This window comes from Telmatherina bonti (genome assembly GCF_933228915.1).
Source record: "Telmatherina bonti genome assembly, chromosome: 22".
Classification (NCBI taxonomy): domain Eukaryota; kingdom Metazoa; phylum Chordata; class Actinopteri; order Atheriniformes; family Telmatherinidae; genus Telmatherina; species Telmatherina bonti.
The window spans coordinates 14,226,702-14,251,650 of NC_136631.1; the positions used below are offsets into that span (position 1 = coordinate 14,226,702).

Below are 24,949 nucleotides of genomic sequence, written 5' to 3' on the forward strand. Positions count from 1 at the left end.
AATCAATAGAAAGACAGATGCATTAAGAGCTGAACCACAGAAGTAATCATTCCAACACGGGCAGCATTGCCTTCACAGGCTGCACATTAATTATTAACAATGGAAACAATCCTGCTCTCCTTGGCTGGATAGGTCAAGTGTAATTTTATTGGGCAGTGATTAGTGTAGAAAAAAGGATACATCAACGAGTGTTTCCCCATATTTTGGGCTTGTCATTACAAATAACAGACATTATTAAAATTATTTTAACAGGACGGGGAAGTTGATTACAGAAAATTGAAGTACAGGTATCCATTTAATAAGATTTCATATTTTCCATCTGAATAGTGGCAGAGATTAAATATAAACGAAAGACTTAAAGATTGAGGGAAGCTGGGGAACACTGGCGCCACCACGTGGCCAGTTGTGGTAATTTCAAGTCCAGAGCAACTGCAAGGGGTAAATTCATCAATTTGTTATTATTAAAGTTATGTAGGTTGACGGATATTTGCTTTGAGCCATCATCATCTGACGGATGCCTTTAGCAGGACTGAAGGGTGTACACTGGCCTGAATGTAGCAGGGTGCTCCTCCTCCACTCACCAGGCGGGGTGCACTGGCCCTTTAAGAGGGATAACGACAACAGCTCCGCACGAGCCGAGCGCGTCGATGCCGCGCGTTACATTTCATGAGTAAATTTCGCAGCAGATGCCGCGGGGCTCCTTTGATTTTTACGTGATTTGCACTGGTTAATTTTTTTTCCAAGTGTACTTAAATATTTTAAGGAGGAGGAGAGATGCGCCGCTGTGCCGAGCCGGTTGGATCTGTGGTGCGTGATTGATTCGGTAAGTCTCATTTATCCGCAGATGATAAATCTATTTAAACCTGCCATGCCGGATTTTACTTTGTTATTCAACAAATATCTGTCTAAACGTTGTTCTTTATAATTTCTGCAGTGGAAATAGACTCTCTTCAAAGGAGAATTTGAGCGTACAAAGTTGTCATTGTGTATGACTGTAGTGGCCATCTTTGGATTGTACTTTGAGGAGACACTGGCCCAGCAGTGAGACAAACGGGATCATAAAAAGCTTTTGTTTTGCCATTCATTGTGATTAAGATCATGATCTGTTGTTGAGATCATAATGCAAGTGTAGTCACACCATAAAACAAGTACTCTTCTGCTGTAATAGTCCAGTTTTATGTTACTAAAAGCACTGCAAGACAAGACAGACTTACACAATTTAAATGTATACAGCAAAAAATTTAAATATGAATATACTATCTGAAATAATTACTCATTGCAGTTTCTGAATACTCTTATGTGCAAATCGACACATTTGAACCCTTTTTTTTTCTTACTGTGCATAACACCAAATAGGAGTACAGTGTATTGCTGCACCATCCTGCATTTACAAGCTCCTTTGTATCATATTACATACTCTAAGGAGTCCAGAAATACATGATATTGCAGCTGTTAGCTGACAAGATGTACCACTCAGTTGTGATGAAAACAGACTAAATTGCAGTTCAGGGTGTGTGACTTTATCTAAAAGGTTAATTCGTGTCTTGCAGTTTATATGGTCTCAGAGGGATTTGCATTGAAATTGGACCAAAATATCAGCAGGCAGCTTTTACACTTTTTGCACTTAAGAAACAAAACAAATTGCATCGATTCTATCAATTCACTTAGATACAAACACACTTATGTAAGTAGGTTAATGCTCTTTATTCTGGAGATGTTGACATTTTTCCTCTGTGACGCATCTACTGCTGTGATTATTTGGCGATGCTCTAAGAAGGATTAAGGCAACCCCAAATGTGCAGGATCCTGGACTGCAGTACTAATATTGGCACAGAGTATGAGACTGTAAGGATAGCTGCTAGTTTTCAACTTCCTACCATTATTGTTTCAGGACATCCTGCACACCAGTCTGGCTGAGCTACCTCCCCTTTACAGGTCCCCCAAGGGAGCTTCATTGACAAAAAGAAAGAGGTGGAAGACACAAAACAAAACAAATCAATCATGGAAGACAAGCGCAAGAAACGCAGCCCCAAGGTGTCTCTCCCTCACCCCCCTCCTCCACCTATCAACCCCCGCAAGCTGTCCGTCCTGCCTGCCAGCAAAAGTGCCACCTTCACTCTTGGCCTGCCGCAGCCTCCCTCCCCAAAGAACAGAAACAAGTACAAAAGATCCATAGGAGCTCCAGGACAGCCGAAGGAGGTGTTCACAGCTGTTGTAGCTCCACCAAAGACCACCAGGTTTGTGGCTTTATTTAAAAATGAACAAACTAGAGAACCAAACCAGGGGGATAATGTGTGTGGGTCTGTGGTGTCATAAACTACTTTCCACAAGGAAAAAGAAAACCAAAGCAAACACTTCTCATGTTTCCTGTCTGTCAGACCCCATAGGGAGAAGCCTAAAGCCCCACAGCCAGCGGGGCCAAGTAAAGTAGTCCAGTCATCCCCCCTGCAGCACTCCTTCCTCACAGACGTCTCAGATGTGAGAGAGATGGAAGGAGGCCTCCTCAACCTCCTCAATGACTTCCACTCAGGCAAATTACAGGCTTTCGGTGAGATAACTTTAATGCAAGAGGCTTCTAAGGGAATATTCTGTTACAGGCGGAAAATAAATGACTAATGGCTTCATTGCACAAGTCAGACTGAAATCAAATAGCTGTGGAGCTATTTTTAAAAATCTGCTGTAATGGAAATACTTTGCTCAAAAAAGAAAAAGAAATCAGTCAATGAGGGAGGGTATTTTTATTATTCTGTCTCATTTCTAGGTAAGGTCTGCTCCTTTGAGCAGCTGGAACACGTACGTGAGATGCAGGAGAAGCTGGCACGACTGCATTTCAGCCTTGACAGCCATGTGGAGGAGCTTTCTGAGGACCAGAGGAAGTGTGCTTCTGACCACAACCTGGAACACCTGCTCTGCAATGTAAGCATGAGTCACAGCTGCAGTGGGTTATTAGAGGTGATGCACATCTGTTTTCACCAGGGTTCTGTTCCAAAGAGAAGATTTTACAAACCAGATCGAGCATGACCCTGATCTTCGAGATGAAAGCTCAGCTTTTGGTTCAAGAAGAGCTGGTTGTTGTTAAATTTGGAAAGTGTCATTCTGGGACTTAACCATGTGGCCATTTATCAAGAGTTCAGACTAATTCTGTATAGCAACATGTACTGGTATATAAAGACTAGAAGTAGACAAAGTAGCTTTCACATTTCAGCCAGTATACTTTACTCATGCATTTACAGAACTTGGATGAATAATTAAAGCTAAATCTTGCTTTATATTCAGTTTAAATTAACTTAATTAGCAGTAACCCGATAAGTGCTCAAACATCTGCATGGCTTTCATACTCTAGCCCAATTTGCCATTAAGTTAAAACTGATTGTAAATCTTTATGCAACATTAAACTGAGAATTGTTGCTCATTATCATTGAATGACTTCATTTAACCATGCTTAAATATTTCAGTATGACATGCTGATGAACACAAATTATTTATGCTTCAATGCCGTCTTCCTCACCCAGAAATATTCACATAATTTCCAGCATATTCTAGTTACGATAAGGATGTCCTGTCAAGGCTATCAATGGCAAAAAGACTGTTTATCAGTTCGTATTTTTATCTATTTCGGTGAAAGGAAAGTAGTCCAAAACCTGACAGCTGACTTATTTCCCACCGCACCGGTCAGTGTTTATACAGGATCTGATGATATATCTTAAAACAGTAATGTTAAAATCATTAAAATTACTGTATTAATGCTTTCTAATAAGTGTAAAAATACAAATAGGTAATTTAAATGGTGCATTAAACAGCTGCTTCAGGCTCAGCACAAATGGAAGTGTTAGAAATGTAATTTTCATCTTATAATGGGGGTCATGAAGAGGTCTAATTTGAAGTAGGGCATACAGAGGTCTGACACAGTGAGCAAAAGGCTTCCTGATGCAGAAGCACTAGAAGCAGTTGCTATTCTTGTTGTTTCGAAACATAAATTTCATTCTGCAGAAAGAGGGAACATGCCTGTCTGACACCAAGGGCAAATGATTATATTTACATCTTGGGTGATACATTATGGATAAACATTGACCTGGCAGTTAAGCCATGCCTATTTGTGGTCATGTAAACGCTGAATGCATCTTTGAAAGATCATTGATGTCTGCAAAGCCTCCTGAGGAGGTTAACCAGTGTTATAATCAGATTCTTATACACAAGAAACGCTCACATTTTGTCAAGGGAAATCTGTCTGCAAGCTGCTAAGGCTCACTGTTACCATAGAAATTCAAAAGTTGCTTTTAAAAATCAAGTCAGAGCGTTTGTTAAACTTGATTTCAGAACATTTCATAAATTTGCAGGGTTTTTTTTCCCCACTATTCCATACTTTTAAATATAACTTACTCATTATGGACTTTTCTGCAGTACAGTCCTCTTGTCAAAGTGGACACGGATTTAGTTCATTCATTAAAGTATGAACATAATATGAGCTAAATTAAATTTTAGTTTTGCAATTGCATCTTTAAAAGTGAGCCTTGCACAAACAAAGACGTGCAGATATTCAGACAGGCTTTCTTTTGTGTGTTGTGAGGCTCTTAGTAACCCACGCCTTGGGTTGGTATGCTCGCTGCAGGGAAGTTGCATCGCTATTTGTGAGGGAGGTGAGAAAAAGCCTTCTGCTCATTACAGATACTGCTGCCTGGAATACTTGTGAACTGTGCCTTGTCTGGATAATTGCATTGCAAAGCAGATGGGCTGTGAAGTGACTTTCCTTTGCATAGACAGGAGAGGAAGCTGATCATGTGATACTGGAAACACTGCAGATGAGTTTGATTTGAAATATTGTCCTAACACACAGAAGCTGTTATGTAATGTAAAATTCAGGAGATTAAAGTCCTGTAACAACCACATTATGTCCTATTTTTGGCTGCTGATTGTCATTTTATCTCATCTACTCATTTACTTGTTTCCACAGCTGGAGGAACTCAGCACGTCAATGTATCCTTTCCTTTAGTAGTAGTTATTTTATGAGAATTACCCAGCACCTTAGAAGAGGACGCTGCCTTTCTATGGTCTCTTTTCACTGCAAACTCCCTCTCTGTTAATCCTTAACGTGTTTGCATCCAGACAAAAACTCCACTTGGCTGAAAACCAGGATCTGCCCAAAACATCTGGTCCCTGACAGAGCGAGGTGCTCAGGATGGCGACCACACACTCATCTTTTCCCAACATCGAACAATGTTGAGGTTGCCATGGCATTGATCCAGCTGCCTTAGTAACAGAGTGGAAAGATCCACAGGAGGAGGGGCTATTTTTCCATTTGGTCAGTGAAACTGAGGGAACATTTCAGACTGGAGGCGGCACAGCTCGACCAGAATCATAAACCCCTCATTCATGGCACACACACACACACACACACACACACACAAAATGCAATGCTTTATTGGGCGGAAATGTAATAGAATTCATTTGTGTGAATTTTTACACCAACTAACATGGCTTCATTTTGTTGGTTTGTAATTTAAGTCAGAGAAACCAGGCAAGTCTGGCTATTAAAGCTCAGATTTCTTTGTCAAAAAGCACATTTTGTGAGATCTCATGCAGCTATACTTTCATATTATTATGCCGTATCTGCTTCATATTAGAGCACATGTAGAGTACCAGTACAAGGTTTGGAAACACTTTCCCTTTAGATTAGTACGTCCAAACTTTCTACTGGTACTGTAAGTCCATGCAAATCTAAGAAAACTGCACCGTATTTAAGTAGCAAACCTATTTTGGCCCTTTAGACAACACCACTGTTAAGCCGTGAAGTTTTAAAGGGAGTTTTGCTACTCATCTAAAAGCCCTCCCTCATTTTTATACATTTGCTTAAAATTTGTTACTGGAGAGTTTGGATTGAAATGTTTGATCGTACGTTCTGTACATCCTTGTGATAATGTTCTGTACAGCTCAGATACATTTGTTGATGAGACTATTTTGTGGCTTATCTGTTGATGAGATCCAGTTGCAGCACCCTTCCATCCCTCTGAAATGCTGCAAAATAATGTGTTATGAGTTGGACAGCACAGTCAAATGCAGGAAGACTTCTTCCTGCCTGATTACAACCCAATGCAGCTGGTGTTTCTGTACAATGCTATATCAAAATGGCAGCTACTTTCATAGTTAAAATGATGTAGAATGAGATTATTTATGTTTAATTAAAACCCTGCCACTTGGGCTACTGACAAGCTAAACTGTAATGAACTCAAGTTTGAAAACACTGGATTTAGGTATTGGTTCCTGTTGTTTAAGGCCTTGTATAGTGTGTGAGACATTTCTCTGTCTGTTTACTTAAAGATTCTGAATTTGTTTTGTTTTAGAATAAAATGCAGCTCCCACCTCAAGACGACCTCTCATTGGCTTTATAAGTCATGATTTAAAGAACACATTCTGAAAATCTAAAATGAAAACATAAAAAATCTTGTGTGCATCCAGCAAATGAACCCATTAATAAAGACAGTTTCCATAACTTTAAACGCAAATGTTGTGTTACTTGGATCTTATATTATTCAGCCAAATATGACCATCTCACCCTTACTTTTTATCAGGCTCTTTGCCCTTTTTTTTTTGTTTTAAAAAATGAAAACAAAAACCCGGATGAAATGTCTAAATCAAAGATAAGAAAATGTTATGACTTACATTTATATCTTCAATATATATCTCTCGACCGAACTTCCAGCCTTTGAATGAGACACACTGAAGTAAATTTTAAAGAAATAGAACTGTTTATTCATATATCTCTTTCCTCTTGTTCACAAACAAGGTCAATATAATTTAACAACAGTTGAGTTAAAAGGCTACTTAAAGACTGGCACTATACTGAAACAGAAACAGAACAGGACCTTTTACTGTTTCTCAGGCAATCATAGGAGGAAAACTCCATTTTCTTTCTTTCAGCTCCTAATGGAGGAGGAGGAGCATACTGAAACCAACCTCGATGTAGGCATCTGTATACACAAACAGTTCTTTAACAAAAACACAAATGGCTTCTATTATGCCAGGGAATTTTGGTCATGCAAGAAAAAAAAAACAGTACCAACTCAGCACATCAATTATATGACTGAAACCTTTACACAACAGATAAATTATAACTGTACCATCATACAGCATACATACAGATGAAGCAAATACTGTGCAAATACACATTTGAACTGTACAAAAAGTGTTTTGTACTACTATTGTTGTTAATCTCATTTCTCAAATCTTCAACTACATAAGACATTTAGAAAAATATCACATCACATCTGATGACACAGCAAAAATATACACCTTTCGAGTCCCTGTCTTCTATATTTTGTGCATTTCGGTTTTACATTCTGCAATTGTGTCTGATTTGTCAACAGTACTGGTGGAGAAAAAAAAGCAATGATGATGAGCTACTTTTCAAAGTGCAAAGAGAGCGAGTTGAGTATATGTAAGACCTGATGTCTGTATGTTACAATGCTTTTGTAGTAGAGGAAATCTCACCGAGATAAGAGAGAGTTCCTAATTTTTAAGGACGTTCTTACTGATATGAAAGTGCAGGCACTATAAGAAATGTAAAACATCTCTGTCTTCAAGTAAGGTCAGTGTTAATGTTCGCTTCCAACATTTGGTCATGTTTGGATTAAGCTTTACCTTAAGATAAAGTCCTTAAGATCTCATTTAAGCTTTTATGGACACTGGCAGATTGGGCGGCAGCACACTCACTCAGGCTTGGCCCCATCTGGGCATAAAGAGCTTGGCACAGGTTGGCCGTAGCACCCCTCACACTGCCGACCCTGCCATAAATAGTGCCGCTGTGGGTGGAGGTGCCCAAGAGATGCCAAAGCAAGGGCAAGACTTTCTGCTCCACCACTTGGGGCTTGCGAGGATAGAGCTCTGTCACAAGGCCTGGACACAGGAAATGAGAAAACCAAATAATTTAGAAGGGGTCAGTGGTTGAAATCAGAACCAGCAGACTATAACGTTCAATTGGATGTACCTGCAACTTTTTCTATGAGGTCCACCTTTGCTTTGCCACCTAAAAACTGTGCCTTGGTGCAGAAAGGCTGAAGGAGGATTAAGTTGTCTGTGAAGTTAAAAAAAAAAAAAAAGTCAGAGACCATTCTTGATATTAAAAATGGAATCTCAATTCCATATGATCAGAATGATTACCAAGATTTAAGATTAGTGCATTAATGGCTCCGACAGCAGCAGAGGAAATGGCATTGTTTTTAGAGTTGAGGTGATTGTCAACGATTGCTGGGAACAGGATGTTGACCACTTGGGACATGTTATCCTTTAACAAGTAGATGATTTTTGGTAGAGACTCCAGGGCGTAAAGGTTGACTTTACTGTTGGACTCCTGCAGTCTGGCTTTAAAGGCATCAAACACCTGCATGACAGAAAAGAGAAAACACAGATGAACCAGACTTAATGACTGGAAAGGGAATATGACAATGTAAATATTGGTGTTACCAGGAAAAAAAATTGGAAACAAAAAAAGAGAAAAGCCGGCACTGACCGGGAATATGCTGTTAATGACCATGTTGGGGTTGTGCTGACAATCAGCCACTAGCTGGTCTATGCCCTTGATCCTCTCTCTGAAGTCCTTTGAACCCAGCAGACCTGAGATCTGCTTGATGTATTCAGTTTTGTCGGCAATACTCTGCGTCTGTGATCTACAGCTGTAGTGGCTTTTAGACTCCCTGTAGATAATTTCAAATGTATCATATGGGTTATTACAATATAGTACTCATCTTGTGTTTATTCAAGTTTTAGAAGGTTAATGTATCACAGATGAGAATAATTTACAGGCATCTCAGCTGCACTGTTTGACATTGATACCCACCTGTTGGTCTGGTTAAGTGGCTCTCTGTTGAGAGACGAGGACCTGACTGTACCACTGCCTGGGAGGGAGCGTCTCCCCCTGGCTGATTGAGTGTCTTGGGGCATCTCACCAAGACCCTAAAACCACAGTAATCTCCAAGTTAGAGAAGAATATCAACATCTGAAAAGAGGGCACATTTTTCAGTTAACAGACAGAAACTGTACCTTTGTCTTGAGAGTGAAGACGGTGTCTCTGACAGTCTGCAGGTCTTTGGTGGGAATGTATTTCTCCAGTATCTTGTCAAAGTCATGGTGAGATGACAAAGACAGCAGCATTCGACGTCCATAGTATCTGTGGGGTTAATTAGTGTAAAGTAAATACTAAATCCCTAAATTAAGTTATCTTTAGCTTACGCTAAGCAGTGCTGCTACATTCGGATTTCAAGTCAGAGAGAGAAAATCATTGCAGCATATGCAGCGTGTGTGTGCTAAAAGGAGATTTTTAATAAATACCTTTTTGTTAAAACACAATCAAGACAATAACATTTAGGGAAAAAAACGAATACAATTAATTACTGCTTAGAGATTGGGATTAATTTAAAGTTTTTTCTTCTTATTTTCAATCCTAAATCTAATTGTATGCCTAATAATGAAGTCTATACACCTTCGAATTGCAATTAATTTAGAAAACTAAAAATCGCAAATGTGATAAATGCAAAAGTTAAGTTTATGCACATGGGCATGAACAAGATTCATTCATTCATTATCCTAACTGCTTAGTCCGATTAAGGGTCACGTGGAAGCAAGAGCCTATCCCAGCAGTCTTTGGGCAAAAGGCAGGGTACACCCTGGACAGCCCACCAGTCCGTTGCAGGGCCACACAGAGACAAACAACCACTCACACACACACACAGAAACTTATGGGCAACTTAAAGTAACCAATCAACCTAACATGTCTTTGGACAGAGTACCCAGAGAGAACCGACGCATACACGGGGAGAACATGCAAATTTCACACAGAAAGGCCATTGTCCCGCATGAACAAGATGTTTTATAGAACAACAAAAAATGCTTCCACATACCTGGCTTCCTGTGAAGAGTCTTGTGACAGTTTGGTGACTGCCGGTAAAATTCTTTCAGTGAGATCTTTAACCCCAGACAGGAGGCGTGCTGCACCAACCTTCTCCACAAGATTAGCCAGATGTTGAGCTGTGCATTTCCTCACCACTGGGTTAAGATGGCTATCAACAAAGGCAAAATGAATTCAACAATCAAACTCAAGGAGTTTTAAGACTAGTTCAAAGTCTGGGTTAACAACGATGTATTCTAACCTGAGTCCCCCAGTTAGTAAAGCACTGATGCTACGAGTTGGGGTGCAGTGCTGCACCATGCAGTCTAGTGCAGCATCCACATCCTGCCTGATGAAGGCATTACTCTCTCCAGCTTTCTGCAGTAAAGCTTTAACTGTTCCTTCTAGCTCCTGGTCCATTAACCTCTGCAAGTGTGTGTATAGGTCACCCAGTGTACACACTGCAACCCTGGACACACCTGACCGCAGGTTCTTCACCTAAATAAAACATGAATTATTTGATTTATGGAGAAACAAAGTCATTACAGTACCAAGCAACAAAAGCATATTAAAGATGTATATCTCATAAAAACACTAACATTTGATAAAGGCATTGTAGTTTTTTTTGCTGCCCATTCAAACAAGTTCATGCAAGTCATACTCATTTCAAACAATATTGATTCAGAAAACTTAGGGATCTATAAATTTTTATGTTTCTTTTTCCGGTGAGCAGTGAGCCACTTTTGCTTGGCTTACTAATGCCAAATTTCTATTTTTAAATTAGCATCGGTATGACTTTGTACCTGGACACTTAATAAAAAAATTCTAAATGTAAGGCTGTAAATAGGACAAGAAATTTTGATTAATTATGCTGTGACAAATCACCTTCATGCCCAAAATCGGCTTCTCTTACCAAGATAATGCTAAATTCAGATTTTTTTCATTCATGATTGGTTTACATTCACCTGTAAACTATTTAAATAACTCTCACGTTAGCAGCTAATGCTAAGACCAGGGGCTCTCCCGTGTTCGACAAACACAGAAGGTTTTAAAAATTAGAGTAAGTAATGTCAACAATTACATACTCTAAAATTAATCCAGTAATTGAGTTTTTAAATGTCCACATCAATCTTTTGAATATCTTAATTCACTGTTTATAGATGCAGATTATTACAATCATCTGCTTATTCCCATATGTATGATTTTGATATTCATATAAAAGGGCTCAGTCTATGTATTATTTGTTCATTTATATTCAATGAAAAAATTAGCTTTTTTTCAATACATATATTTCAACTTAGAAATCTGGTACAAAACATTAAAATCAGGCTGTTTTTGCACTTCTGAACTGAAATCAATATTTGAAAAAAATTAAAGTTAAAAATCTTCTGAATCACACTTTTTCAAGAAATCAGCGTTTATACCCAGCTCTACCACATATTATTACAATGGGTCTGGATTTTGTTTCATATTTCTTCTTTTTGTGTGTATTCAGAGGCTAAGTAATAAAAACTATTTCAGAAAAAGTTTTTCTTTTTTTGTTTTAAAAGGAAACTACAGATCTAAAAAGGGTTATCAGCAAGATATAGGACACAATAAACCTGGATAAATTGTACCAACTCTAAGAGTCGTACATTTTATTTTACATTTTGGCAAAGAGGATGACTGAAAAAAGATATTTTATTGTTAACAATGAATTTGTTATCGTCCACCTGTGCAATCAAAGCCTGTCAAGTTTGGTTAGACATGCCCAGGTCCCAGCCTTGCAATCACAAAGTGCTTTCATTAATCTCTGATTAGTACTCAATGCTTTAGTCTTATGTCTTAAGTCTTTTGTTTAGATTTTGTGCAACTACAAAGATAATGAAAAATAGATTCCAAAATGACTTATTAAAAGCAGAGTAAGACACTACAAACAAGACACAGCTTAGAAGATTTAAAATACCTCTTGAATGAGAGAAAGAGAAACATCATGAAGTCTGCCCTGAAGTATGTCCGAGTGGTAGAGGGCCAGAGAGCGCAGAAACATTAGACCCTCAATCTTTTTCTCCCTAAAGGAAAAAAAAGCAAATGGATAACAGCAAAAGCTTGTGAATTTGAAAAACAGGGGATACATTTTCAGCTTTAAAAAAATTACACGACAGGCCAAGGCGTAACATGAAATTTCACGCAAGTTGGATTTTTATCCTTAAATACCCCATAAACGCCCCATTGATCACTAAATAACTATCTAAATACATGTATTATAAATCACATTCATAGAAAACAGTACAGGCAATCAAAATATACTTTTCATTTAAAATAAAATAAATATACACACACTGTGAAATGTGAAAATCCATAGAAAGCAGAAAAGAATTTAAATGGAAGTGCTTCTCACCAGTCTTCAGAGCTCAGCAACTTGAAACTCTGGGTCAGTGCCAGATCAGGCTTTGAAAATGGACACAGCTCTGGGGGTTCTGAGAGATTTTTCTTGTGGCTCATAGTACCATGACACAGCTCACCTAAATCAGCAATCACACAGCACCAAACACAGATTCAGTCTCATGTTACATCTCTATCTGAAAGCAAGCAGTTAATGTGGGTAGCGGTGCATTAACAGTATGCTGTCAAAACAAAGCACTGTGGCACACTACCATAAAAAAACATCTTATTCAAACATGCTCTTTTGGTGCCAGTGGTCTAATTAATGTTCCAACATTTTCTATCATTAAAAGGCTGTTGAAGTGCTGCTTCATCTGTTTATAATGCAACATGACTTTCTTTAATCACTGTCAGTGTAATGACAAAGTGAGGTAACGCATGATGAAGATTTACAATGACATCTTCTGACACCACAACATCAGTAACTGTGACATCTCCTGCAACATGTAGTGACATCAATAAAGTCTTAGGTTTTCAGATCTACTTACCTGAACTATGAGAAAGCGAGGGTCGGGTTCTAGTGAGACTAGGTGCCCTTCGAAGACGGGAAACATTTTTTGGATTAGGAGGAACTGTTGGAGGGCTTGGATGGTGAGGTGGAGTGAAGCACTTGATTGGACTTTGAGGTCCTGGAGGACTGGTGGGACTGATGGGGGATTCATCAGAGAGAAGGTCTGCTTTGGTGGATACCATCATGCCACCATTTAGATGCACATCTGCAACAGAGAAAACAGAAGTCAACAACAGAAGTCCATCTGCAATTATTGTAAACAAAAGTTACATTTCTCAAAATAGTCAGGATTGCTGTAGTTTTAAGAAACACTTTTTATTTGAGCTTCTAAAGATTTTTTCTCTTGCCTTTGATGATTAATTCTCTGTTCTCCTCTGTGGACGAATCAGACAGCATCTGTCTGACACGGTGGCGAATTTTGTCTCTTGCTTGGTCCTGAATTAAATGATCCTCTAGTTGATCCAGACGCTGTAACCGTGTTTTGTGTCGGTATAACCTCACATTCTTCACCCTCTCCTGCACATGTATCAGCGACAACACACCTGATTACACTTTGGAAACTGGAAACTTTTTATTAAGTACTACTGACCAGCAGTGGACAAAGCGTGACTAACTTTAGCTTCATCAGGATGTGGACTGTCATCACTGTCTAAGTGACTGCTGTAGATGCCGGCTGAGGGATCAGTTGGAGGCTTGGCTGCCAAATCACCCTGCTCAGGTGTCAAAGTGACTCCTGGATGGTTGGAGGATGTTGGAGTGCCAAACATGCCTATAAAGTAGGAGGATGATATCTGATATAAGTTAAAATAACTTTGGGATAACCTGAATCTCTTGACTAGATAGGTAGTGCTGCTTGATGAACTGTTACATGCAAAAATAAAAAGATGCATTTGATTTTCTAAGGAGGCCATATTATGCTTTCTTATAATTAAATATAGAGCTTTTCTGTATATGCAAAAACATGCAATGTTTAATCAGTTGGCCAATACGAGACGATTGGGTCTCTAGGAAGGGGTTCACATAGAAACAGGAGGTATCAAAAGATCATTTCAAACAAAAAAAATACTGCACGACAGACGAAAAGAACATCTGTTTTCTTAATGTTAGAGTATTGAAGCACTAGAGTAGACTCTGAATGAAACCTGTTAAGTAGTTATATGAGTATTTTAAAGATGAAGTTTTATCTTAATGATCAAAGTGTTTCCTTATTTGTTTTCCCTATCTAGAAAATAAGTTCCATTAAAAAGGCTTTGTGCTACAACAAGCGCAATTAAATCCTGAGTTATGGCCTTAACGAATGAGCAGAGACTAACCTCTTGCTATTACTCCCTCAGTCATATCTGTGGCTGGGGAATTCCTATTGCTGCTGTGGTTCTGGGATCCTAAAACCAAAAACAAAACAAATACACAAATAAAAACCAGAAAGATGACTCAGTGAAATACCCTTAAGTAAATACAATGTTATTGCAATTTTCTAGTTTGTCACTGCTTACTTACCTTTGGCAAGTTTCAAAGCTCTGACCGAGTCATGGAGAGTAGGTTTGACCAGAGGAGGGGATGGACCTGTTGTCTCTTCATCAGTTTTGATTGTTCCATTTGAATAACAGACTCTCTGTCCAACAGTACCCACCTCCGGCGACAGCTCACTTCTCTGTGATGTTACTAAACAAAATTTTTTTTTAAAACTCAGTAAAGTCAGATGTTACTTAAGGTCAAGCCTTTGGCCTAAACCAATGAATTCCTTATACCTTGAAGGCTGATGAAGTCCATGGACACAGAAGTCCTCAGTTTTGCTGAAGGTATTCTTGCAATACGAGGTTTCATAACAGAGGAGGCAGAATTTCTGGAACTGTTAGGGAGAAATTATTATGTGAAACTATAGAGAATTTCAAATATTATCAAAGTTTTCAAGTTTCTGACAACATTTACTTAATGACTTATGAAAAAGTAATAAATAAAAGGAGTAAAACAAAAAAAGTGGTTTCTGACCTGTTTTTGAGACCATTAAGGCTTAAGTTGGCAACTGAGCTCAGACTGGAAAGCCCACTCTCACTGGCTGAGCTGGTAAGTATTGGAGAAGTGTGTAACGGTGAATCTAGACCCAGGTCCACCCTCACTGCTGAGTCAGGGCTGTCTGGATCTGGACTGTTATGGCTCACTTTAGCCCTCTTCTTGGCAGCGCTGTTGCGCAACGAGCGCAGGGAACTCAGCATCTGTAAGCAACATGACATTTAGCACATAAAAGTATGAAAGGAAAACCCACCACTTATGTTTAAGAACCTGGACTAAACAGGACATGTTTTTTTGACCTCCTGCATGTCTAGGGGATCCTCCCCTTGAAGATCTTGCCAGGCACTGAAGTCATCTGAGTCCTGATGAGGTTTCTTTTCTAGATCATGGTTCTGGAGAGTGTCTGAGGCATTAGATCTCTGGCCATTGCGTAAATGGACCTGTTCTGTATGAGAAGCCTCTAGTGAGATAGAGAAGGTTGCTCTGGGGTTGGTCAGAGCCCGTCGGAATGACGAGGTGGAAGAAGAACTAACAAGGGAAGAGCGAAGAGGCCTGGGAGAGCGCTGGATAGAGACTTCTCCTGAGAAAAGAAAATGAAGAAAACAGCCAATTCAGAGCATATGGTTAAATACTTTTTTTGTCATTCCATACACAAACCAGTCGCATATTAACTTGTTTTTTTATGCTATTTAACCTTTTGCTGTTCCTTCCGTCTCTTTCCAGGGACTAGATTCTCGCTGATGAGGACTCTCTCTCTTGTTGGGCCAGGTGTTGGAAATGGAGAGGGGGGAGTCTGCATGACGACGTGACAGTGTCGGAGTAAACATGCCCACAGCTTGTGTAGCCAGAGGGTAGGAGGGCAGAAGGAAGGAGCCAGGTGTGGCAGGGTTTGAAGGGAGGGAAAAGGTTCGTTCAACGCTGGGGTTCCTTGAGAGCATACGTCCTTTGGGTGCCACTGTAAGACATTAACACATCAAACCCAGAAAAAAAAAATCATTTGAATGATTACTCCACAATAACAAGACCTTCTAAAAATCCTTCCAGAATAGGTAGAATCTAAGTAATGGCTGGGTAGCCTCTGCTATCTCAGTGACACTAGTGTGCACATCAGTTTTACTTGGATAAAACCATTATAAAATTAAAGCAAGCCTGCAATTTGCTGTTCAGTCTATAAGCATTAGAGTGTGAGACTGACCAGGCAAAAAACATCCACCCTGATCCTATTATAAATAGTACATGATATATAAGGACACCTAAACACTTGGCTTATTAGAATGCACAGACACAAAAACACTTAATTATGACTAAATACACACTCATAGTAACAGGTCTGTTTTTACATTTACTTGTAAAATGGGGTTGTAGTGAATGTTTTAACTTCTCTTAAAATGAAACCAAAGAACCCCTGATTGTGTAAAACCTTAATGAAACGCTTCGGTTAATTCTTTATCCTTTTGGACAAATATTTTCAAAGTGATGAGTTCTTTTAATAGAATGGCTCCTTACCAGCATCTGGGTCAGAGAGACTTGTTGTTTTAAATATATCAGTATCTAAGTTGAGGCTTCCACTTCTTCTGAGATGAGCTGGAGATTCTCGCCTTCTGGAGCACTGGGGCTTCTGTGGCTCGACAGAACCTAGGCAGAAGTGCATTTATCATTTTCACTCTTAAAAAAACACAATGGACTGCAAAGGTGACTCGCTAAACTTACTCAAATCTACTTGAAGAGTTCAGTTGTATTATGAGCATCTCCAATGTCAATTTATCAAATATTTCTCTTTATGCATTTCATAGACATCATCATGCATTTCCAATAGTTCAACAGTACTGCTGCACTCATGTCATAACAGTACTGCTGCACTCATGTCATAATGATGTGCAAACTTTATTGAACCTATGATTATAATGCTGGAACACACTCTTTAAGCTGAGGCATCTATAAGCTTACAAAATCAGATCTTAATATGGCATTTTAGATCTCTAAGTTTTTTCTCTTCACTGTATGAATACCACAGACTACGTTCAATAGGCCTAAATTCCGTCTTGTCTGTGAGTACAGATGGCTGCATGGTACAGTCACAGAGAAGTGGAAAATATTAGTCAAGCATATGATTGATTTTTTTTAGGATCTGGAAAATAACAGTGCATGGATTGGATAAATACACTGTTAAATGCTGAATTTTTTCTATTTTTCAATTGGAGTCAAAAACCAATGGATCAAGTAAATAATTTTTAACAAGCAATGCACAAATACTAGAAAGAAAACATAACATTTGAGCAGGAATGAATGTAAAACAAAAGGAATTTCTTGTTATTAGAAACAGTCTGAGCATTTCATTTTAACACTGAGCATCTTCTCATTGCTGCTCAATGCTGATGGGTCGTCAGATTAAGTTGAGAGCAAGCATAAAATGTTAAAACTGATGGCTCTGACAGTCGGCTTTAGCAGTAACACCACATGCTTTCTCTCAACAGAAGAAGGCCTTGCTAGTGACCCAGTATTCATTTTATTTTCTTTGCACAGCTTTCTGACATGACATGAGCATTATAAAAACACTCTTGGTTTCCAGTGAAATTCTGGGATAATTATCTGACAAGGCAGAGAGCTTAATAACATAAACCTTTTTTAAACACACAAGTTTGTATTGAAGCACCGCAGACATATTATAGATTAGACACACAGGAGTAGTAAGTTCATTAGCTATGTGATAAACTGTTTAGAGGAATCCAAGAGGTAACAATACTAAATAAATAAACAACAACACAACTGCAGCACTATTGTGTGGATGTGTGTGTGTGTATGGAACACCATTTATTTTTACAAACTTGAAGGTGGAGTAAATAAACCATTTGTTGGATTTAATAACAATTCCATGGTTGCTGAAATACAAATTCATCATAACAGTAAAAACCCAACTATTTAATAAGCTTTAAAATGTGCAAAAGGGATGTCTGTTTGATAAATCCATCACCAATGAGCAAAATATGTTCCATACAACCAGAGGACCCTTGGCACACTAATATACTGTTACTGTCACACAACATGTTGGGAGTAAAGTATGATATTATAGGGACTGTTGCATTATAATGCACTTTATAAACTGTCCAATCCTTTGCACATAGCAAATTTCCCACATGTATGTGTCTCCACCTACAAAAGAAACCGAATAAATGGTAAGGAGACTAGTAAATGTTAAATCCAGGATAAAGTTTAAAATTCTTCTCCTCACATATAAAGCTCTCCATGTCCAAGCTCCATTGTACATAAAGGATCTTATAGTTCCATATATTTCAAATACAGCACTTCGCTTTCAGAATGCAGGTTTACTGGTGGTTCCCGAGTCTCAAAGAGTATTATGGGAGGAAGGGCCTTTAGCTATCAGGCTCCTCTGTTATGGAACCAGCTCCCACCGTGGGTTCGGGAGGCAGACTCCCTCCATACCTTTAAGATTGAACTGAAAACCTTCCTTTTTCATGATTCTTATAGTTAGGATATGAGCATCTCCTGAGTTGGAGTCTGCATGTACGGGACCCAACTATCCAGGTTATGCTCATGGCTCTTATAGTTATGGGTAGTCTAGCCAACCATTACTTATGTAGCAATGGAGATGTTACCTGATGCACTGAGAAGTACCTCGCTCTATTTCTCAAATATATTAATGTATAAATATATGCCAATATTGCCGTCTCTAACTTAGTTCTCCTTTTTTCCACAGGTCTTCCTGATTAAGTGCAATTGTACATGTTCTGTCTGTCCTGTCGTCTCCACCCCAACCAGTCGAGGCTGATGGCTGCCCTCCCTGAGTCGGGTTCTGCCAGAGGTTTTCTTCCTGTTAAAGGGGAGTTTTTTCCTTCCCACTGTCGCCGCATGCATGCTCAGGATGGGGGATTGGATCAAAGTCATGACTCGATGCAATTACTTGGTTTCTATTATAGTCATGACTCGATGCAATTAGTTGGTTTCTATTATGGGATATGTATGAATTGGCTCGAAATGATGTGAATGTTGATTTGTGTATGTAAAGTGCCCTGTGACAACATTGTTGTGAAGTGGCGCTATACAAATAAAGTTTAATTGAATTGAATTGAATTAATTGCTTTATTGCTGCCCAAATGCTATCCCTTAAAAAGTATACCAAAGCCTTTAATTCAATATATTTTAGGTGTGTAAAGCCTTTTAGGTTCATGATTTAAAGCTAGTTACTGAATATATCAGGGAACAATAATTTAATTTAATGAATGCTGTGTTTTTGACAATGAACAGCACCAACACCAGGTGAAATTTTAAGAGTCTGAAAGGAAGGTTTTTTTCATATAGTTTAATATTTCCTTATATTGCAAGCGGACAAGCATTTAGAGAACTCTACAGTTAGCAAATGGTATGCTGGTATGGTCTCTGGCATGATACAAGGCTAGTGTACCACTTATCTGCCAAGCAGCTTGTATCTGTGCTCATCTCAAAGCTTTCAGTGGCATGTGGAACAGTGACTCCTTTGACTCAGCGTGCTAATCCAGTTTAAAGCTGCTCTAAATTGAGCTGAAGTTGAACATGACAACCAGTCAACTGTACTCGACACCTCACAGGGAGGTACTGATAGAAGTCTTGACACTTACTAAAACTGGGTATGTAGGTATCTGGCTTCCTGGAGACAGTCATGAGATCCTCACTTGTCTCCTATAAACAAGCAAAAAGATATTTATTTTAAGAGTAGCAACAACAACAGGTCAATTTCATGTTGACTCACTTAAAACAATCCTTAAACATAACAAGGGCCGAAGTGTAATTCCATCCATGGGCCAGAACAAAGAAATGTAGCCGATATGTGGCTCAGACAAGAGACCACTTATGTGTGGATACTTTTACAGTATCTTTCCATACCGTAAAAGGACTTATTCATGTATAATTCAATGTTAAAATTTTATTATAAAGCAAACCCTTTGTCAAAAACTTTAAATAGCAGAAGCAAACATTACTGCATGTCTTTGTCTTTAAGATGAGGTAGTGAGGCTGGTGTTAGTCCCACTGAGAAACACTTACGGCAGAGTACTTGGTGTGATTCCAATCAACAGCAGACCATTAAACAAGCCATGTTTTACAAACATGACCCTGTGAAACTACCAATTATGTTTCACAGCCCCTTCAATAAGTGTTCTCTGTGTTAATGGGGTTGCTGGGAAACAATAAACTGTTGTCAACAAAAGGTCTCTGAGCTGAATACTGTTCCCAAAACAATATGCGATAGATCAATACAAAATACAGTAAAATTATACACCACAACACAGATTTTAAAGAAATAAAACTGATATTTGTTAGCTGATAAAATATATTTCAGCCAATGTCGTAGACTGATTGCAAGCATGAAAAACCTTGTTTTGCAAAGCAGGTCCTGCTCATTTTTGCAGTAACAGTGACTGTGTATAAAAATGGGCTATCTGAAAGTATTTTCTCCAGGTAAACCCAATGATTATGTAGTGTTCCAAGAGTAAATTTATTTATTTAAGTGTCTTTGCTTTTTAAGGGGTGGGGGTCACATATTTAATGAGAAAGTTCTAGCATAGCTGTGAAATAGATCATTCCCTAAAGCAGTAACTGTGTTTGCATACACAGTTGTGACTCATACCGACAAACAAAAGATGAACTAAAAAATGCAACCCTCCCTCTCTGTGGCTCCCTATCTATACTGCATCATGACAAGTAGATGCTATATTTAGGTTTTTTGCCTCAAACCGTCTGTGGGGAAAGTGAATCTGAGTTTCCTGAATTTTCTGGAATGTTGCTTTGGGTGTGACTCACCTTATTGAAACAAAAATCTTCAATTTTGACAACAGAAACAACAACAAAAAAAACTGTGCTACATACATTGAAATAATCTTTATAAAAGTTATTTTTCTCTGTGAACTACACAAGACTTAAAAGACAGAAAAAGAATAGATGTGAATCACACCTGTTCCCATAGAGCTCCCGGACTTATAAATGCTCAGTAATGAAAATTATACTCAAAGTAATTATCAAAAACATTTAGGTGCTCCTAAAATCTCTACATAAGCGGCAAACAAATTAATTACCCTGATTAGTCCTAATTGCTTTTGAGTATTATAAAAACCGTCTGACAAAAATGCAAGCAAAACCTTTTAAATCAAACTCAAACTGTCATCACTGAAAACTAAAAAGCCCAAATTTAACTGTAATTTTACCAATAATACACCCAAACAAGCTGGATATTTCTTCCCTTTCATATTTACAACAATCATAAAGCTATCATAACATGTCAACGTAATCCAAGTGACTCAAATATTTTAGATAGATTAGTGAGAATATGACAAATCAGGTCTCACCCGTTCAGAACATTTTCCATTTTGTGTGCTGTACTGCTGCTGCTCATTCTCAGTGGATGAGAAGCTCGACATCTCCCAGGGTAGTTTGTTCTTCCCTTTACCTGCGCTGACAATCCTCCGTTGAAGTGGAAGGTCTTCAGTGAGGGATCCTAAGCTGCCATAGCCATATAATCTGTCACAGTCTGGCTCGGTTCTGTAGCTCCTGGCACTGCTTATCCTGCCTCCATTCATAACCCAATCCAGATCAGCCCCAGAACCATGCTGTCCCAAGCACCACTGCCCAGGTTTGGGCACCGCCAGTCCATACTCCACTACCCCCTCTGAGGTCACTTTTGGAAGGATGTGCCTGGCTCGTCTTGCCTGTACAGCTGCCATCAGACCCTCTGCATCCTCATTCAGCTCAACCATGTCCACGGCTTTCATCAGAGGCTGTTTTTTCCCGGTGTCAAGGCAATAGTCAAAAACAGCAAACAACTCAAGAGCAGCGTGCCGGACTCTCCTTTTGCTGTCTGCCAAGTATGGTGCAACTTCAAAACAAAGCTTAGGGATGTTGAAATATTTCCTTGGATGAGTGAGCATAGCTGCCATAATGATGTTAAGGATGTCTTCACGAACTCGAGAATTCTTGTGTTTCAAGTTGCCAATTACAAGATCTAATACTTGCTGAGGTGCAACAGTTTTCATTAGCTGCTGAAACACATGAAGATATTCATTCCTGGTGACAGTACGAGTGTCTCCTAAGGCTTTGAGAGCCACAAAAACTATGTGTTTGAAATATTTGTCAACATCTTTTTCCAGCTTCTGAATAAGCAAGTTTAAAACCTGTAAGGTACCATAAAGCACCTTGAAATTACTGTCATCTAGAAGTCGAGGTAGAAAATTGATAAACTCCTCAATGCTTCCAGATGGGATTGATTTAATTTCCACTTCTGAAAGGACTTGTTTGAGCTTTTCCACCCCATTTGTGCGATTCTGGTAATTCCTCAGGTCCAGAAGCTTCTCAAGTAACTCCTGGGAGATCAAACCAGGTATCATCATTGATGGTCTTATTATGTGATCAAATGTGAGAATTCGACGGTGAAAATATTATTCTGTGAGGACAAAAATGTTCCTCCCTTTTATTTTGTGCTTTCATCCTGAGCAGCTGATGTAGACCTGAATGTCAAGCTGTGAATGCAAAACATAGGAAATATAAATACAAGTATGACTTGAGAGATCCCTGAAGTGCAAAATCTGACCAATCATCACAGCAAAATAAAAAATAGTAATAATCATTTTAATAAACAGAATAATAAAACAGAATTATAATAATTTTTAAAAAATTAAAGGTTTTTTTTTCAGATAAAAAGCAGCTGCAGCCATAGTCATATATAATTTGTAGATACATTAAACTTTTGGTTCTCTTTTTTGTTTTCTTGCCACTTACCTTGTTTCCTAATAAATAAATAAATTTTTTATATATATATATATATATATATATATATATATATATATATATATATATATATATATATATATATATATATATATATATATCTCTCATATCAAGAATCTGTTACTAATGTCCTTACAAGATTTATATGTTCGAGGGAAAGCGGATATTAACACTCATTCACATCATGTCAGATTACCGTGATACGGGGGGTTATGAAGGCAACCACTTGTGGCTGTTGGGCACGGTGGTAACAAGAGTGGTTGGGATCACCTTTACTGGTGTATGTTACAATATTTGTTAACATGTTGAAGACTATGATGTGTCTCCTTTCAGCCTTTTTCAGATATGTGTGAATTGACGTGATACAGTAAGTCAATGTGGCTCCAGTACACATGCACCGTTAAGCAGCCTCATTAAAGTGTAGCGGCATTGCTAATAGCAGCACTGCTAAAAAAAAAAAAAAAAAAAAAAAAAATGTGCTAAGCTACCTCGCTATTCCGCTGAAGATGACCGTGTTTGGTACTGAGAGTCTGGGCTAACAAAAGTTGGAAAGAAAACAGACCTTGCATATTCCCTGGTCCTCTTCGACGACTGTAGACGAAACTATGTGGTGTTACGTCGTCCAAATGTCCATGTCATGCTGCAGAAACTACTGGTTTGTCTACCAGTGAAGACATTTCTTCTTTTAGCTGGCGACTGAAGTGTTTAGAGAAGCTATAGAGGTATTCACCTCGAAAGGAGCGCATACACACATACACACACACACCGAGGCAGCAAAATGGCGAATACATGTCTCAAACTGAGTGCTTCCATGGTGACGCGAGTTCCAGGCTCCTCCAGGCGGCATCACATCATCATCTTTAGCGGTATATTGGGCAGCAAACGCAGCACAATACAAACTTGACACTAAATATAACACTTTTATGTTGAATTTGATTTATAAATTTAACGTTATTTGCAACTTGACACTGTAAACTCACACGCACAAACACAAAGGCGTATTTACAAAAGTTAATGTTAAATAAATTATCATGTTATGTCAACCAACAGAATTCCGCGTAATAAAAGTATCATATCCATGGACCCTATTAAACAATAAGAATGCTAATGAATAACTGATTATTCTGATTATTGAATAATTACTGATTATAACTGATTATTATTGAATTTCCCTTTGGGGATTAATAAAGTATTTTTCATTTTCATTTTTCATTCTGCATTTTTGTCTCTTTTGTGCTTTCTAGCTAATTAAACTGTGTGTGCGAGTTAAAGAATAAGGGAGAGAGAATGAGAAAAATGCAGTTGAAGGATAAGCAGCTGAGTTGAGTATGTGAGTTGCACCCATGAGAAACTTGGTGTCAAACAACTTATTCTGCTATTCAGTCTTGTCTCCAGGTTATTTTCTCTGATATTTGCTCCAAGCATTGAATTGGTGTAATAAGGCCTGTGCCATGGGGTACATTTAAACTGGTTTTCAGCTAAACCAAGTTGCAAGTTGCATCCTTATTTGGTGTAAGGTTGCCCAAGTTCAATATAACAGGTTACAGGTTTGTTAGTGGCTGACCCTGTCAGTATTGTAGCCAGTCTTTCACCTATTTGCAATCAAAGCTGGCAGTACAATATCACAAAGAGGCGATCCACAACAGACTACACTCTGTAAATCATAGGCGTACCATGAGTCCTGCGATGACTGCCACTTGAACCTGAACATGCAATGGAAAAGTATGTTATGTCTACATTCAGCAGTTGGATAGTAGGGTTTAAAGTGTGAGAAGATATGGAAAAGGCTATGCTGTTGCTGTGTCAGCAGTGTTACCTCTTTTGGTGGAAGCCGTGTGTGAGGCAGCATCTCCCTCACTGAAAACACTGGGCTTGGCTCATTACAAGCAATCTCAGTGCAGAAAGATGTGATTCTGCAACTAGTGGCAACACCATATATCCAGGGACCAAACTCTGTCCTCCAAGATGGCAACAATTATCCTTGGGGTTTTATCAAAGATAACCTCCAGAATTGAGTGGATGGAGGGGAACAGTTTGCCTGCAATCCTGGCACCAATTATATTGGATACTTGTAGGATCAACTTGAAAATGCTGTCTATCCCAGGGGTGCCCAAAGTGGGGCCCGCAGGCCCAAAATTGGCCCGCCAGCACTTTGCTTTTGGCCCACTAGTAGTTGTTTATATTATTACCCTACATAGCTTAATGAAAAGACAATACTCTCAGTGTTATAAACCTCTATAAGACCAGACTCAGAGGGACCTTGACTCACACCTCTATGACATATTCACCTTGTCAGTGAGCCAGGTGCAACCCAACATGGAGAGACTGGTAATGTCCAAAGATCAACTGCATGTGTC

The 24,949-nt window shown here is 38.8% G+C and overlaps 2 protein-coding genes across 2 annotated transcripts; one reads left to right on the forward strand and one right to left on the reverse strand.

Annotated features, from left to right (window-relative positions):
• The first annotated feature begins 627 nt into the window (after positions 1–627).
• On the forward strand, positions 628–6,458 carry ccdc28b (coiled-coil domain containing 28B). The gene is made up of 6 exons (XM_079261839.1): positions 628–823; positions 1,892–2,237; positions 2,379–2,548; positions 2,762–2,916; positions 4,952–4,974; positions 5,104–6,458. The coding sequence occupies exons 2-6, from the start codon at positions 2,002–2,004 to the stop codon at positions 5,156–5,158; spliced, it is 639 nt and encodes a 212-aa protein (XP_079117965.1). The 5' UTR covers positions 628–823; positions 1,892–2,001; the 3' UTR covers positions 5,159–6,458.
• An 843-nt stretch (positions 6,459–7,301) lies between these two features.
• On the reverse strand, positions 7,302–23,245 carry togaram1 (TOG array regulator of axonemal microtubules 1). The gene is made up of 23 exons (XM_079262610.1): positions 23,155–23,245; positions 21,158–22,324; positions 19,436–19,496; positions 16,329–16,457; positions 15,517–15,777; positions 15,122–15,402; positions 14,802–15,025; positions 14,561–14,661; positions 14,310–14,474; positions 14,126–14,194; positions 13,427–13,581; positions 13,160–13,328; positions 12,790–13,017; positions 12,258–12,381; positions 11,823–11,928; positions 10,140–10,375; positions 9,891–10,049; positions 9,034–9,160; positions 8,831–8,946; positions 8,504–8,687; positions 8,155–8,374; positions 7,982–8,068; positions 7,302–7,890 (listed from the first exon to the last, which is right to left on the reverse strand). Exons 2-23 carry the CDS (start codon positions 22,193–22,195, stop codon positions 7,637–7,639), a joined length of 4,494 nt encoding a protein of 1,497 aa, XP_079118736.1. The 5' UTR covers positions 22,196–22,324; positions 23,155–23,245; the 3' UTR covers positions 7,302–7,636.
• Positions 23,246–24,949: the final 1,704 nt, after the last annotated feature.

Bases quoted from the DNA above. Each gene is read 5' to 3' on its own strand.
- togaram1 (XM_079262610.1), bottom strand. From the start codon at position 22,195: ATGATGATACCTGGTTTGATCTCCCAGGAGTTACTTGAGAAGCTTCTG. The intron at 8,947-9,033 runs GTACAGTTTCTG...CTGTGGTTTTAG, and splicing joins TCTTCACTCTCAAGACAAAG to GGTCTTGGTGAGATGCCCCA. The intron at 7,891-7,981 runs GTACATCCAATT...TCCTGTGTCCAG, and splicing joins CCTCATAGAAAAAGTTGCAG to GCCTTGTGACAGAGCTCTAT.
- ccdc28b (XM_079261839.1), top strand. From the start codon at position 2,002: ATGGAAGACAAGCGCAAGAAACGCAGCCCCAAGGTGTCTCTCCCTCAC. The intron at 2,238-2,378 runs GTTTGTGGCTTT...CCTGTCTGTCAG, and splicing joins GCTCCACCAAAGACCACCAG to ACCCCATAGGGAGAAGCCTA. The intron at 2,549-2,761 runs GTGAGATAACTT...TCTCATTTCTAG, and splicing joins AGGCAAATTACAGGCTTTCG to GTAAGGTCTGCTCCTTTGAG.